The sequence below is a fragment of the Chlamydotis macqueenii genome, chromosome 4, assembly GCF_036417535.1.
Source record: "Chlamydotis macqueenii isolate bChlMac1 chromosome 4, bChlMac1.mat, whole genome shotgun sequence".
Classification (NCBI taxonomy): domain Eukaryota; kingdom Metazoa; phylum Chordata; class Aves; order Otidiformes; family Otididae; genus Chlamydotis; species Chlamydotis macqueenii.
The window spans coordinates 3,377,066-3,391,798 of NC_141559.1; the positions used below are offsets into that span (position 1 = coordinate 3,377,066).

General features: G+C 48.1%; 1 protein-coding gene across 6 annotated transcripts in view; it reads right to left on the bottom strand.

The window, feature by feature from the left end:
• The window catches only part of SLC4A4 (solute carrier family 4 member 4), a 145,701-nt gene that overhangs the window by 39,672 nt on the left and 91,296 nt on the right, over positions 1-14,733 (bottom strand). For all 6 annotated transcript variants that reach the window (XM_086747027.1, XM_086747026.1, XM_086747024.1 and 3 more), the window contains one exon: positions 6,212-6,369. In XM_086747027.1, coding sequence (XP_086603153.1) covers positions 6,212-6,369 — 158 coding nt within the window. The remainder of the gene's footprint in view (positions 1-6,211; positions 6,370-14,733) is intronic.

Here is a 14,733-nt window from a genome sequence, read left to right on the forward strand (position 1 = left end):
TATCTTAGACGCTCCCAGTTCCTAAACCAAGTTTCACATGCAAGGCCAAGCTCTCCATGCTGAAATGGTAAAAACTGTTACGTCCCGCAGAAACACTCTTAAAGTTGATTCCGTGCCGTAGACAGGTGCCAAGCTGACAGCCACTTATTCACACAGGACCTACAGCTGTAGAAACACAAGCTTCCTGCAAATTCTCTGTTCAGATTTGTCCCAGAAAAAAAAAGATTTGGTTTACGGCTACGGCATGAAAATAAATCTGTCTTCATGCTCACCTCTTCGCCTCGCCAACTGGCTCGTTAAGAAAGCCAGGTTACTTCTGTCGGTGACCTCTCGCAAGGGTCAACCCTCAGTGACCACTGGGATTTCAAGGGAGGCCATCAAGCCGGTCAAATGGTGTCATTTCGAGCATTCAGCCTGAGTTGGACTCAAACTGGTGACCTTGAGAGAAAAGTCTTTCTCTCTCACACATCAACTCATCCTTGCAACTCGCAACAAAAGAAGTCACATGGCAGGAGATCACCTTTTCCATTTCACCTAATTTAGCAAAGACTGGGAATTACTGGGGCAATTTTCAGCAAATTCCATATCAGAAACACTACTAGCTGCTCAAAAGAACTTTAAAGCTTCCTGAATGAAGCCTTTTTCCAAGTACTGCCGTACTTTTCAGTCAGTAACGGAAAATAAGCACACTATAACCTTTGGTAGGTTGTCTCATGTAAAACCTTCGGCATTACTTCCAGTGTCAACTGTGCTAGCTTCAACTTGCAGCCATAAATTTCAATTGTCTCGCATAGCTAGAGCGAAGAACCCTCAAAAATTAAATCCTTATCGATTCAGTTACCCTCAACCATCTGCCATTTGAGACTTTTCTCCTCTATTTAGCCACTTCGACTTTTCTTCTGTGAACCTCCTCTGAAGTATCAGTGTCTTCTTCAGGGACATCATCCAAGAGCCGGCAGTTTTGTCAGCGCAAATATAAAATATGAAATAACCTATTCCTATGCAGGAACTTTGTACAAGCCTGCTTTCCTGAGAAAACCAAGTCAGGGGACAGGACTTTAGGTGCGGACAAGCACGAGAAGTTCTTAGGAAAGGTGGTAGGATGCGGTGGTGAGCTAGGATTACGGCTGTGGTGGTTGGAAAGGACACGCACGTCTAGGCAACCAGGCTTCAGCGGTTCCAGCACTGATGGAATTATCTGCTGCACCCACGGGTGGCCCCAGCCCTTTACCTACAGCATCACCCAGGAAATCCTGGTGCCCTCTGTCCCTTGAGGGAGAAGCTGACACGGGGCCAAGTTAAAGCACAGATGACCGAAGGGCTCTGGGCCATGGCAACACCCTCTTCGTTATTTGTCAATCCGTACTGAGTTAACTACACGTTTTCTCAAAAGCTGCTGATAAAATGTGAAATGTGACACCTCACCACAAGCACGTCTGCCCTTACGAGCACTGTACTGAGTATTATTTTAGCTTCCTAAATCAAAACATCACTAAGTCTAACAAAGTATATTATAGCCCCAAAATATTTTCTATTTGAAAAAAAAAATCTAGAGTCCTATAAAAAAGGCATCAAGTTAGCATGACAGGATCTGTAAATACACATTAATCAGCATTACTAACAGTAACACTTCCTAATCAAGTTCTTCACAAGGCTTTCAAGTGTTTTCCTTAAGGTTCACACGGAGGTGACTAAGCCGTACACGCCTAGGTCACGACCTTTGCTCTCCTCCTGCCTCCTGGAACTTTCCTTGAGTTTCTGGACTTATTAAAAAAAACCCCAACATTTAAGAGAAATCGTTCCTCAGCCAACTGTTTCAAAACTCTAAGGTGCAAACTATCCAAATACATTAGTTAAAACAAAAGGTTCACAACTCCAGTCGCCTGGCATTCTCTCGACTTTCCACGAGAACAAGACATTTTCATCACCATCTTCTGAAAGAACGGCATCGGCTGGCTCTCTTCCAACGAAAAAGTACCTGAATACTCCTGCATTCACTAAAACGTTCTTAAAACCAAGCTGTTTGTGACACTTTCTAAATTCTTTAGAATTTAGATTCAGCTCAGAATTGCCTTCAGCACGTAGAACGAGACTGTTTAACGCGCCAAACACCCAAACCACACAAGAACACGAATGCATTTCAGTGGTTTGGACTAGATCGTGTTAGCATGCGTTTAATATCATTTAGTTACGAATACTTTCGCCTAAGAAAGCCCTCGCTTCTGGTTGGGACATACTCCTCCTCTATGTGTCAAGAGGAAAGCCAGCATGGAATTCCTATTTGATGCACGCAGCACTGAGTTGTCAGACGTCCATTTCTGACATTGCTAAGGATGCTTCAGCGTAGAGAACGGGAGGTTTCAGGCAACAAGGCTTTATGGTCTGCGCTCATGAGAAATTTGGCTAGATCCCTCTGTGAAATCACACGAAGAGCACTCCTAGGAGGTGGGGAGCAAACGGAACACAGAGAAGTTCTGAAGTCAGTGCAGCACTAATATTTTCCACTCATTTGGGACATCCTGTTAGAAATCCGTAATGTCCACGACTATCAAGTTCCCATATGGGGTAAGGGTCCTGGTGAAAAATGCCCCAAGGCCAAGACAAGCTTCACCATGGCCTCTTTACAAGCTGACCACCTGTGCAGAAGACAAGGCTCCTCACCATGCCTATTTCCTAGATCTAGAGAAAGCAAGAGCAGCAACTCCGTAAGGGTTTAAGGCGCCTGTTTTGGGAAGGGTGGGGGGAAGCAGTCCTGCTCTTGGACACCATCTGCAACACCTGCAAGGCATTCAGCCTTCCCAATCGAGATAAATGCTGATGGACGCGAGGGCTGAAAGAACAACCTCATGACATGCTCTTCCAGCAGAACCTGAAGCTTGGACCTCTGATGGAAGAAGCACAACTTGAGACTGCAGTAACACAAGGAGATGGTGTTTGGTCCTTCTGTTCTGTCCTTCTGTTTCACACAGGTGACCCTTCAAGTTTTGGGCAACGTACCAACACTGCAGGTTTCCCGCATGGTGTCCAACACATGAATGCGGACAGATGAAGGTAGTCCTTTGCTGCCAGAGCTCCCATTTCCCAGAGCAAGTCCTTCTTGCTAAAGGACACAGTCCTGAAAACCATTTCGATGCTACGATAAATGAACAAGACACACATTTGCTCCTCACCTACCAAGAAGAAAAGATGCCTTTGCAGTTAAAGCATAAGTCAGCATACAAGGGATGAGAACTTGCCTCCTGGTTCTGCCACAAGCTTCCTAAGCCACCGTTGGGCAAGTTACTTCATTTCATTTGAGACTTGCAGACACAGGCAATTTCCCAGCACTGTATATTAGACTGTGCAAGTCTGTACAGCTTATCTCCAAAAAAAATCTTTCCCTTGCTCGTTTTTCATCCTTTTCCCCCATCAACATTACACAAATGCAGACCTGTACACAAAATTGCACATTTCTTTGAGGAAAATAAAAAGCTACATCTATTGCATTGAGCAGAGCAGAAGCAGCTGTACCAAAGCCACGGTGCAAGTACAGTAGCCAAAACGAGGGATTCATAGCACTGTGGAATTAAATTCAAAACAGGAAAACCCAAGTCCTTAGAGGTTTTCTCAATCTGATTGGTAAAAAGAAAACACAACGCAGTGAAAGGCTGGGATGTCTCCACACCGATTTCAGATCCCTGATTTTTATTACTAGGGCTGTATGAAAACATCCTGTGGAGAAACTGTTCCTGGAGAGCTCATCAGATCTTGCTGGTTTCTTTTAAGTAAAAAATTACTTTTAAATAAAGGAAATACTTAAAATAATTAGCAAAGAAGCGTAAAGGAAAAAATACATATAAAAATGTATGTATCCAAGGAAGAGTCATTTCTACACAGGAAATCTTATTTCTACAAAGCGCCCAAAATTCTCTAACTTAAAGAAAAATCAAAGCCAAAGAATGTGTGGAGGCAAAAAATAAATCAGCAGAAATAGGTAACCTATTTAACTGAAAGTCTACATGTTGCATACTGCCTACACAATAATCGTTCTTGTTTCTACGGTACTAGGTCAACGTGAACAAACCAAAAGCGGGCAGGGACTGGAGATATCACGAGCCTTTCACCTCTGCAGGGCTTGCTGTCATATCTGCTTCTAAAGCGAAAGATTGCGGCCATTTCCTACGCGTCCAGCTCACACACCGGTTATCAGCTCGTCCGACAGACGCTATCGCTGCCCTCTCCCTGCAAACCCTGCCAGGGCAGTGCTTTGAAAAGCAAAACATGGAGATGGCTTCGTGCACTAAGCCGTGCGACACGACGTTACGGCCGGGAACGCTTTCTCAGGATGGCCTCCTCCATCCCTCCGCCATGCTCCAGCATACCCTGCCGCCATCACCTCTGCAGGGCAAGGCGCTTTGCCGCATCCCGGGAAGCATTCAGCGCATCTGTAGTCGCTAAAGAGCAGGAGATTTCTTAAGTAACACGACACACCAGAAACGGGAAGGGAAGCGCTGTGCGGCCTCCTTCGCCGCGGGAATAGGTGGCCCCAATTCACGTTTGCGCAGGAAGCCCAGGTGTTTTTTTTGCACAACCTAGCATTGATGGCGTGGTTTGGACAATTTGAGCAGGAACTCTGCAATTTAACAAAATAAAAGGAGAGGCCCCGAGGGACGGAAGAAGGGGGCACGCCTAAGGCTCCAGCTCCAGCGTTCTGCGGAGTCTGCGGGTCGTCAGGCGCACATCCACCACAGGAACAGCGTGTGAGATGGCGGAGACTCGGCGCTGACCAAGGAGACGCTCCATCACAACCCGTCTGGGCCCCGATGGGATTTCCTTGATTGAATTTCACAGGATGCAGCCATTGCAAATGGCTCTTCATTACTCACGAAAGCCATCTAATGAGCCTCCCCGCTTTGATTAGGGCTAGCATTTGGTTTGGAGGACAGCAAATGGATAATACTATTTCCTGGAAAAAAACGTTGGCATGGAAGGACATATTGTCTTGATTAACGCTAGTGAGTAATGAGGTCGTTCAGCAATCCCAGATCGGACTTCCTGGCTCCCACTAGCAAAACAAACAATACCTAATCTTACGTCTGCTCAAAAGCATTCGGAGATGTGTTTATAAAAAAAGACTAAGTGGGATTAGATTTAGAGGCCGAAAGACTGCGGCATACAGAGCTCCGTATTGCTGAGGAACGAAGAATGAACTTTTTTAAAATTAAGCCACCCCGTGCCCCTACCAGAATACCCAGTGGCAAACAGTTGCTGACACGAAAATTGTAAGGAGCCGCTACAAGAAATACAAACATTGCTAGAAGGCAATTAAGCAAACAGCAAAACTAGAGCATCTTTTTCCACGTGTTCACAGTGGTTCCACTTTTACAGTTCTTACCTGGGCGGTGTGCCGATGAAACAAAGATATCCTACCACACACAGCTCACGCACAGCAGATTTTCCAGACATGTACAGCGATCATTTTTCCCCTGCTATGCAAGTGTATAACTAAGGGGAACATTGCTAAGAATTTAAACAGGACTTCAGCGTCGCTGTTCTGGTCGATATCGACGCTCGCTGTGCAGTTACGCACATTCAGGCAGTGAATTCAAGTGTTTAAGAACGTAAGACACATTCATATTTGGGAGACTGCAGATTAATTCGCAACATTGGTCACAATAAATGAAATATTCGTATGACATTTTTCTCTGAACCGCTATGAATTACAAAGCGACCTACAGTGCGAGCACCATCACAGAATTGATTTTCCCAATTTATTTGCGTTCCTTACCCCTCCCAGCACGGTCAGAGCTGCATCCTTCGTCCAACGTGAGTTTTTAAGAGGAAAAATATGTACTGGGAAAATGTGCAGAGGGAATCTGAGGTACGTACAGTGTTGGAGGGGAATCACAAGGAGCAGGGAATTAACTCTAGTAGTTAAATTTCAAATTGATGGTGCCCTTCACATCTAAGTCACGAAATTAGTGTGTCTGTGTAACATTTGTGCATTTCAGAGCTTACACCTTATAGCCAACTTCCAGACCTGATCATGAGAAAGCAGCTGCAGTGCATTTTGCTCATTTAAACCAATAATCCTGAAAAAAAATACACAGCCACTATACAAGTCACATGATGGAAAGAAATGTAGAACATCTTCTTTTTTTTTTTTTTATTTTAAAAGGTGGAAATGCAATTTCCAATCCTTGTTCCCCACCGAGCGGCTGAGTTCTCTTACCGGGTAGGAACGGGGACTTCAGTCAGAGCACCCAACATAACCGCCTGCTGCAGCCGGACGAAGGCGATGAAAGGGTTCTCCAGGAAGTCCACCTCCCCAACCAGCACGTTGGAGGCCTCGGCGTCGCGTGGCAATTTCTTCATGAATTTATTCTTCAGCTGCATGGGTGAAAAAGGAAGGAAAAGAAAATTCCAGTTGTTTTTTTTTTTTAAGGCAAACAGGGACGTGTAATAATACTTAGCCTGTTTTCACCCACATCTCCTCCTTGGTCATGATCTATCAACCTGAACCTATTTTTGGCCAATATGTATCATCTCCACGCACCCTACTGAGATACAAATGCCGAGAGGGCCATCCCCAGAAGAACAATGCTGATACCGCTGCGGGGAGCCAAGACGATGCTGCGAAGATGACGCCTCTTGCTGTTTCTGCTTACAGACCTGTGATGACGGCATTATTTTGGGGAGAAAAAAAAAAGGTGTGCAGCACTGAGGAGGATGAGTAGGCCTGGGCAGGGGTTCAGGAAGAAGCCCTGCACCAACTTGCCGCCTGGCCGGTGGGGAAGAGCAGGCGCTTTTGGATGAAAGCACAACTCCACCACCTGCGGTTGCTGCTACAGAAACGAGCGGCCTGAGGAAAAATAATCCCAAAGGATGGACGCTCTTCCAGTGGAGCAGGCCGGCCGCCTGGCACCTGCATTTCACTGGCTACATGTCTTTTCAAGTTCCAAGTGGAAGACAAAGCTTAGCACAAGCTTTTAGGAGCACAGGTCCTAAGCCTGTGGCTTCTGCCCTCATCCAAAATTTGCTCCAGGTTGTCCGAAGCCGTTGTTCCCATCGCCTGCACAGGCCAGCGCATGAGGTGTCACCGGGCCAAAGCAGCAGGCGTGCTGGCTTTGAAACCACACCAGCAGCCTCGGGAACCGTCTGGGGTGACACATCGGCTGGTTACCCCTTCCCACATCAGCAGCTGAGCCCCCGGTCCTCCCCGCAGGCTGCTGCGGCCCAGCACAGAGCGGCGCACAGCCAAAAAGGACAGAGGAACATGTGCCGTCAGGAGAGACCTCGTGTCCAGGAGAAGCCGTCTTCTCCTTCCTTCTGCAGAACGATGCTGGCTGGCTGCTCGTCCCTCGCCTCCCGCAGGCAGGAAAGGATGGGAAAGCCTGAAAGTTATTCCGAGTGATCCCAGCAGCACTGCTCTCACCCCCAGCCTTCCCAAACAGCACCACCGAAGCTCCGGCAGCCTCGGCCGCCTGGAAGCGAACAAGAACTTTCCGTAACGTTTGGTTTCCGTTTGACACTATTTCATCGCAGCTCCGTGCGCTCAGATCCGAGACGGCAATGTTTTTAACTCCAGCAGCAGCAGAACTAACGTGGAGTGGAAGGCTTTTGAAAATCCTGCCCTTGGTGGGTTCCCAAGCCACCCCCTCTCACCCTGGGTGATCTTTGGAGATGCTCCGCATTTTTCTGGCTAACAATGAACGGCCAGGAGGGAACGTACTGCCAGCAACACAGACGGCGGGTAACACCGACCCGGGCTGCGAATCCGTAACCAGCGTTACACCGGGCTTCGCCAGGAGACTTGAGGAAGTGGAAAAAGGGAAAAAGTCTCATGAAAAGGCATGAATTATTGATTCAGCAGGAATTGCTGGAACAGTCCTACTCCTACACGCCTCAGTCCGGACTTCCACCAAAGAAAATATTAAACAAGCATCAAGGAGTTCTGTGGAGGAAGCCTGGAAAAGTGCTACCAGCTCTCCTGCAAACAGTATTTTGGAAAAAAACAGGGATAAAAGATACTGGGAAGGTGGCAACTCCACAGTAATGTTTGACTTTGCTGAACAAGCGCACTAATGCTTTTTGCTGAAGAAGCCCTGCACTTGCCCAGCCCCAGGTGCCCTTCTGACCCAGAACCGACAAGCAGGGTTCTCCAGTCAGCTCCCAAGGCCAAGGGTAGCGGCGCCTTTCGCCTCCCCTCCGTCCAGCACACCAAGACAGCATGATTAGTCATGAAGAGATACCATTATACTGGTTTCTTTTTTTTTTTTTTTCCCTCCAAATGAGTTTTGCAGCATCACTCACCACCTCCTTAAATCATTCATCAGCCAGGTGATGGGGACGGTGCAGCCAGCACTCACAATCCATTTTGAACCGTTCCCCAAAGAAGCTTTGGATGGATTTGAGAGCTCAGCAGCACCCAGAGCCACGAGGAAGGCACAGAGGCCACGCAGCTGGAAGCACTACATTCATTTTCCCTGCACCCTGCTAAACTGAGCATCCTTCCAACCCAACCACTACTGTTACGTTAAAGGCCACACATCTCCAACGCTGCATTCGAAAAAAGGCAAGTCACGATTTCCCTAAATGTATTTTACCACTCTGTTCTCATCAGCACCACTTAAGATTTATGGGAAGCGCAGGCAATTTGTAAGCACACACTGCTTTTATTGCATCTCTCCGTTTGCTCTCCGTCACGTTCCCGTGCTGCGTACCCGGCCACCTTGTCCTCTCGCAGGCACTGCCTCCCCTGCAGAAGAGAACACTCACGGCAAGTGGAAACTCCATCAAATGACTCATTAGCCAAAGCACCAGACACACAAAGTTAACCAAAAACTCATGCCGCAGCGCTGAAGTTACAAGTAGAGAAGCCCTTCAGCTCATCGCATTCTTGCGACGATGCGCCAGCCTCTGCAGAACAGCCTGCAAGGAACACGTAGGCACTGATCTTGGGAAGGATCTGTCTGCGCTGACCTGTCAGTCACACCTGCTCATCCCCAGCTGAAGGAAAAGGCACCAAACGAAAACCTCCGGCTGCGTGAGCTGAAGTTCAGGGAAAACACATCAAGCGTTCAGGACCGGTCTCCTCTGAAATTGGGGCTATAAGCTGAGGAAAGTTTGAAAGGAATCACTCTTTGGGGTCCTCTGAGTCCCCAAAGTGCTCCGAGCACCACCAGGAATGCCTGCTGCTGGCTTTTGCTACTCACCGGATCAGTATTGCTTGGATTTAAATGTTTTGGCTAGACACAGAGCTCCAGTACCCAGGAAAGCCTTAGAGATGCGCTGCTGACAGGCTGTGGGGAGAAACCACCCGAGCAAAACTGCCCTCTGCACCAAGAAAAAAGGTGACAGTAAATGAAATTCCAGCTTACTAAACTTCCTCGTAACATTTCCTTTCCTTCAGGAAGGTGGCGGTGAGCTGTACGGGAAGACAGTCACTTTTGTTCGAGCTCCACGGAGTGAAAGTAGGTCAGGCTGACAGACCCAGAAATTAGGGATCTCTGCTTGCGACTGCGGAGACGAGGAGACGTTGTTCAAACGGGAAAAGCAACCCACCACTCCCACCATTAATCACTGGATTTCATTCCAACCAGTGGGATCCCACCAGCGCCCTCCCCGTCCGTCGGTCCCCCCAGGAGAGGCATGGGGGTTTCTCTCAACAAGGCCAATTTCTTCTTTAACTTCAGAGCTGGCTTTGGCACGGATTTCCTGTTGATATGGAAACACCGGCTCGAATAAACAGTGCCCACACCACAACAAATAAGAAGGGGTTTGTGCCTCTCTCTGGCTGACCGCATTCACTCAGAGCTGGTTTTTGTCGCGCAGACAAGCCCTTCGACAGCGGAGATAACGCCAGGTCCGTTAACTCCCCTTATACCAACATCTATTCACGTTCTATACGCTATTGCACCACCTCAGCAGTAACAGGTCCCTGATAAAATGGATTTTCTTTAAGCGTCCCCTTTATTTCACAGCTTGAGGATGAAAGAAGCCGTAGCGATTCAGCCATTCGGAGCTGCCAAGGACATCTTAACACAGCATGACAGATGGGTTTCTCACAGCAGAGCCCCGAGCTGCAGGTTGGAGAGGTCTCAGGCGGGACAGGGAAAGCCGAGCTCCGAGGTACGCTGCCAAAGGAGAGCTCATCCCAAACACGGCTTAAGTAATACTGAGTATAAGCAAGGCCACGAACATTTCCACGGATTAATCACGAGGCGACGTTTTTATAAACATTCTCCTGAAGCACTTGTGACTCAGATCCCGCAAGCGCAGGCCAGCGTGTGGGAGCCTAGCTTGAAGCTGGCTAGCAAGCTGGAAATCGTACCTTGATGTGCACTGAAAATCAGGGAGAGGGGAAAGACGCTTGCAAAACAAGAAGGCAGCGCAGGGCAAGCAGCCTAAAGCCAACCTCCCAGACGCAGGCATTGACAAAAGGCTACTTGCAAGCTGGCGGGAGTTCAGACAAGAAATGATCGAGACATAAATGTGTCAGAAAAACTTATCTGCATCAAAAACATGTAAGAAATGTAACTGGGCTAAGACACGTCTGAAAAAGCAGAAGCGTTAGATCCTTTCTACCTATATCTGGTTTAACAATGGAAGGCACAAAGACGATTATTTTAAACTGATCTGAGCAGAATTTTTCATGTGCACTTTCAACACGCCTGTCCCTTTTTCTGCAGCAGGCTAACGCGGACTTCCCCACCCAGGGACGCGGCACTGTCAGGGGCAGCATGGCAGGAGAGATGCCAGCAGGGGCATTCATTAGGGCTTTCAGTTTGGTGTCAGGGAATAACTTGAGAAAACAGCCTGGCCTGCAAGAGCTGGAGGATTTCTCCCGCCACGGGAAGCCTCGGTCTTTCAGACACCGCTCCAGCACCGCTGCTGTATCCGGCAATAGAGAGCTGAGAGCCTGGGAAAGAGCAGGAAGCCAGTACGCTGATTTGTTATTTGGAAAACAGAAAAGGAAAACAAATTGTCCAAAAGGGCTGCTGCCTCTGCTTGTCTATCTCGCTGCAAATAACCAGTACATCAACGCCTCGTCAAACAGGACAAATGAAGGCAAATCCCTTCTCCGCACCGCTACCTCGGAAGTGTTCTGCCAATGCCAACACAATGAAAGGGAACACACCTCCTCTTCCCTAATTACCCCGCTCAACTGCCAAAACGTCAACAAGCCCAAAGCAAAAACATGGTAAATCAGCAAAAATCACAATTTGGCGGCCGTTACTGAAGAGATTTATCACCAGAGCGGCTTGAATCAGGGCCCTGGCATCTTCTGAAAGACACCGGGGATGCTGACCCCGTCCCTTCTGCAATCTCAGTAACGCGGCACGGTGAGCCGAGTCGTCATTCTCACGGCAGAGGGGAGCTGGCTCATGCAAATCATCTAACCTCAATATTCACAAATAACGCTCTCTGAACCACACGACGCTGTCTGGGTGCTTAGCACTGCTGACAGATGAGAGAGCGGCAGCAGGAATGAATCAAGCCTCTTGTTTCACCTCGGGGCAAGCTTCCCACACAGGCTGGAAGCGGAAAGAGAAGATTTCCCTTTTTTCCCCCACTCCCAGTTCCTACACCTCCTGCAGGACAGCATGATTATGGAGCGTGGCAGTAAAAATGGGAATAAAAGATTTCTTCCTCTCTTTGCTTCTTCCCCTCCAGACCTCATTAAATACCTTGTTATGGCTTTTTATTCTACGAGCTCAGCTGGGAACCTGACAGGTAAAAAGCTTTGTAACACTTTGGTGATTGTCAGCAGGTCCCAATGCCCTGAAATAACAACAGAAATCAAGGCTGAACTTCTCTCGGAGAAAATAAGTACTTTTTCTCAACCAGAAATTACGGCTCGCTGCTGCCTGTGGGTGCTCTCTACCGTCTCTTCTATGCAGGTGAACGGGAAAGGTGAGCAGAGCGCTCCAGTCCAGGTTTAAAAGGAATTAAGGTGGACAGTGCTGGGCTTTACCAGAGGAAAATAGCGATTTTCTGCTGGATACCTGCAGCTTGTCCCTTTCCCACGGCTCACCTGTGACAAGAGAAAGAATCAGAGGCAGACTGAGAGAGGGAGAGAAGCAAAAAACTCCCGTAAACTGGGACAGGGCAAACAAGAGCGATGTTCTTAACAACTCGGGCGCGATACAAAACAGTTTGGTTTGGTATTACCCCTTCACAGCCACAGAATGGTCATTTTGGCAAAGCTTTGGTGTCCGCACACCGGGCTGCCGCTCCCTCTGCACGATGAAAATCGATGCTGGAACACCGCCGTGTTCACTCCCCTTGCCACAGCCCACCAGTTGTCACTACCAGCACAGTATGCGGTCGAGGCTGGGGGGCACTGTGTTTTCTCCGTCATGAGCACGTGAGATCCAAATCAATATAATTGATGGGACTTTTGTGATCAATAATCCTCAATTAAAGATATTCTGCAAACTCCGCAGTTTGGTAATTGGCCCTTCCTTTTGTTGGTTCAGCTTTACATCATTTGCTTTCCACAAATCACAGGGGAAGAAGAGTAATGCGATATTTTAAATTTAGCAGACATCCCAACCTTACGAATAACCCCAGACTTCATTACTTTCAGATTTCTATGTTATTTTAAGATCTGATGGAGTCTTTTTCTGATGGAAAAACTATTTCATCCAGTCTCAAATACAAGGAAGAGAAGCACACAAAGCCAACAAACACGCTCTCACTCCACCGTTTTCCACGAAGCGTCCTCTCCTTTGCTAACGCTGCTAGTCTCGCTGCTTATCACGTGTCCGTAAAGACTTTATGTCACAGGGGAAAAAGAGAATAAAGAAGCAGATATTTAAGTTATGGCAAGATTTGCTTGGGTTTTTTAAATGACTAACAGTACATTGAAACTGTTTTCAGAGACGACAGCGAAAATCAGGACAATTATCCTAAAATTATCGAAGAACAAGCCAGCCACCTAGGTCTCTCCAAGGACAGCCGGTGTGTCTCCGCTCCTTCCTTGCTTTCCAGCCAGGGAGCCTCTTACCCCGTCCTCACTAGGACACGGCTCTTTGCCCCGGCAGGGAGGGAACGGGCAGCACTTCTGGAGCCGGTCCTTTGGAAAGAGCCCGAGCGCTCCCTGCCCTTTCCTGACTCCAGCCTTTTCCCAGAGGGATCCTAAGTTCATTTTCTTCGTGAAAGAGCTTAATGGTTACCCAGTAAGAAGATTAACTCTGAAAAGTGTATTAAGAAAGCAAAGAGTATGAGAAAAACAAAACAAAAGCAAGATCAAAGTAACTCCAAAGCAAGCATAAAACCATCCCCTTCCCTGAGGGCAGAGGAACCAACCTTGCGAAGCCTCATCTGAGTGCCATCTATGATTTTAATAAAACCCTGTCTCCTGCTGTACTCCTGTCACCGTGTCTTGGGAGCAGCGTAAATACTTTCCTTCTACGTCCCTATCCTCCCCGCTTCTGTCTTCTAACTCATCTTTGCACTCTGCAAGAAAGGCACTGAGCTGAACCGGACATCTAAACAGGTCCAGCATCTCTACCCTCTAAGTCTATCCCTGGAAATCCCCAGTTGTCAGGAGCATGGAATTCAACGGAACAATTCAGTACTTTCAACAGTCACAGCCCCTGCTTAGTAAACTCAAGTGTCTATGGTGAAACTCATCTCACCGCTGTTCTCCATCTTCACAAAGCCTGCAGAGGACCTACCACCTCCTCCCAACCTGGCAGGTCCACAGGCAAGACAAATGCTAGCCCTGAGGCAACGGCAGCGTGTTTCCAGAGATCCGCTCCTGGTTTGGCTCCAGAGAGACCGATCCCAAAGATCTACCAGGGTCCTACAACGGGAGACACCAGGTTTTGATTTGGACCCGACAACATCCAGGGGAAAGGAGCAGGGAAGTCACAGATGGACACATGGGACCAGCTGGCTTTTCCAAAAGTAGGCAAGGGAACTCTTGCTAAGCAGAGACAGAGCATCTCAGGATGGAGAAAGTCAAAGATCCCTGGGGTTGGAGGCTGGCGGTTGGGTAAGAAGACTTTCCCAGGTACACCAAAAGTACTGGGAAGTCTGTCTGCTTGAAAAATCCTGCGCCGATTAAAAACAGAGATTAAAGAGCATTCTGGTTACAACGTGACTACATTGCTAACTGCACCATTCCAGCCAGCACTGAGGGTTGCAGAACTGCAAACAGGGGTGCAGGTAGGCAGGAACGTTAGTGGGGACTACACAGAAGCTTGCACAAAGCCCTTCCTCCTTCAAAGCACGGGCACACAACACTCCTGTATCTCCGCAAAACCAGCGACTGATAGAAGAGGTCAGGTCCCAGCCCTCTCCAAGTAACCGTTACAAACCGACTTCAGCCTGTCGTAGTTCAAAGACAGGCCAGCCCCTGATACACACGCAAATAAAAAAAATGGAACAGCCTCTTCCTTCGGCAGGCTCGCATCTCACTACCCAGCCTCATCAACTGTCACGCTTCCAGCCAGGACACCAAAACAACAAAAGCCGGTCACTGTGCCGTCAAGGCAAGAAAATCTCTTCTCTTTCCAGCTCCTGCGGTGCCACCGGGAGCGAGTCCCTCGTCTCCCCGCAGCACGCCAAGTTCCGCTCCAGGAAGTCGCCAGGCACCACCACCATTCCACAGCCTTGATCAAGACAGGCGTTTCAGTCAATCAGTAACGAAAATTGAAACCTAAGGTGATTTCTCAGGCCAGCTTCAAAACGCGTGCAGTACAAGGGTTCCATTGTGCAAAGGTCATCAGCAGGACACGGGCT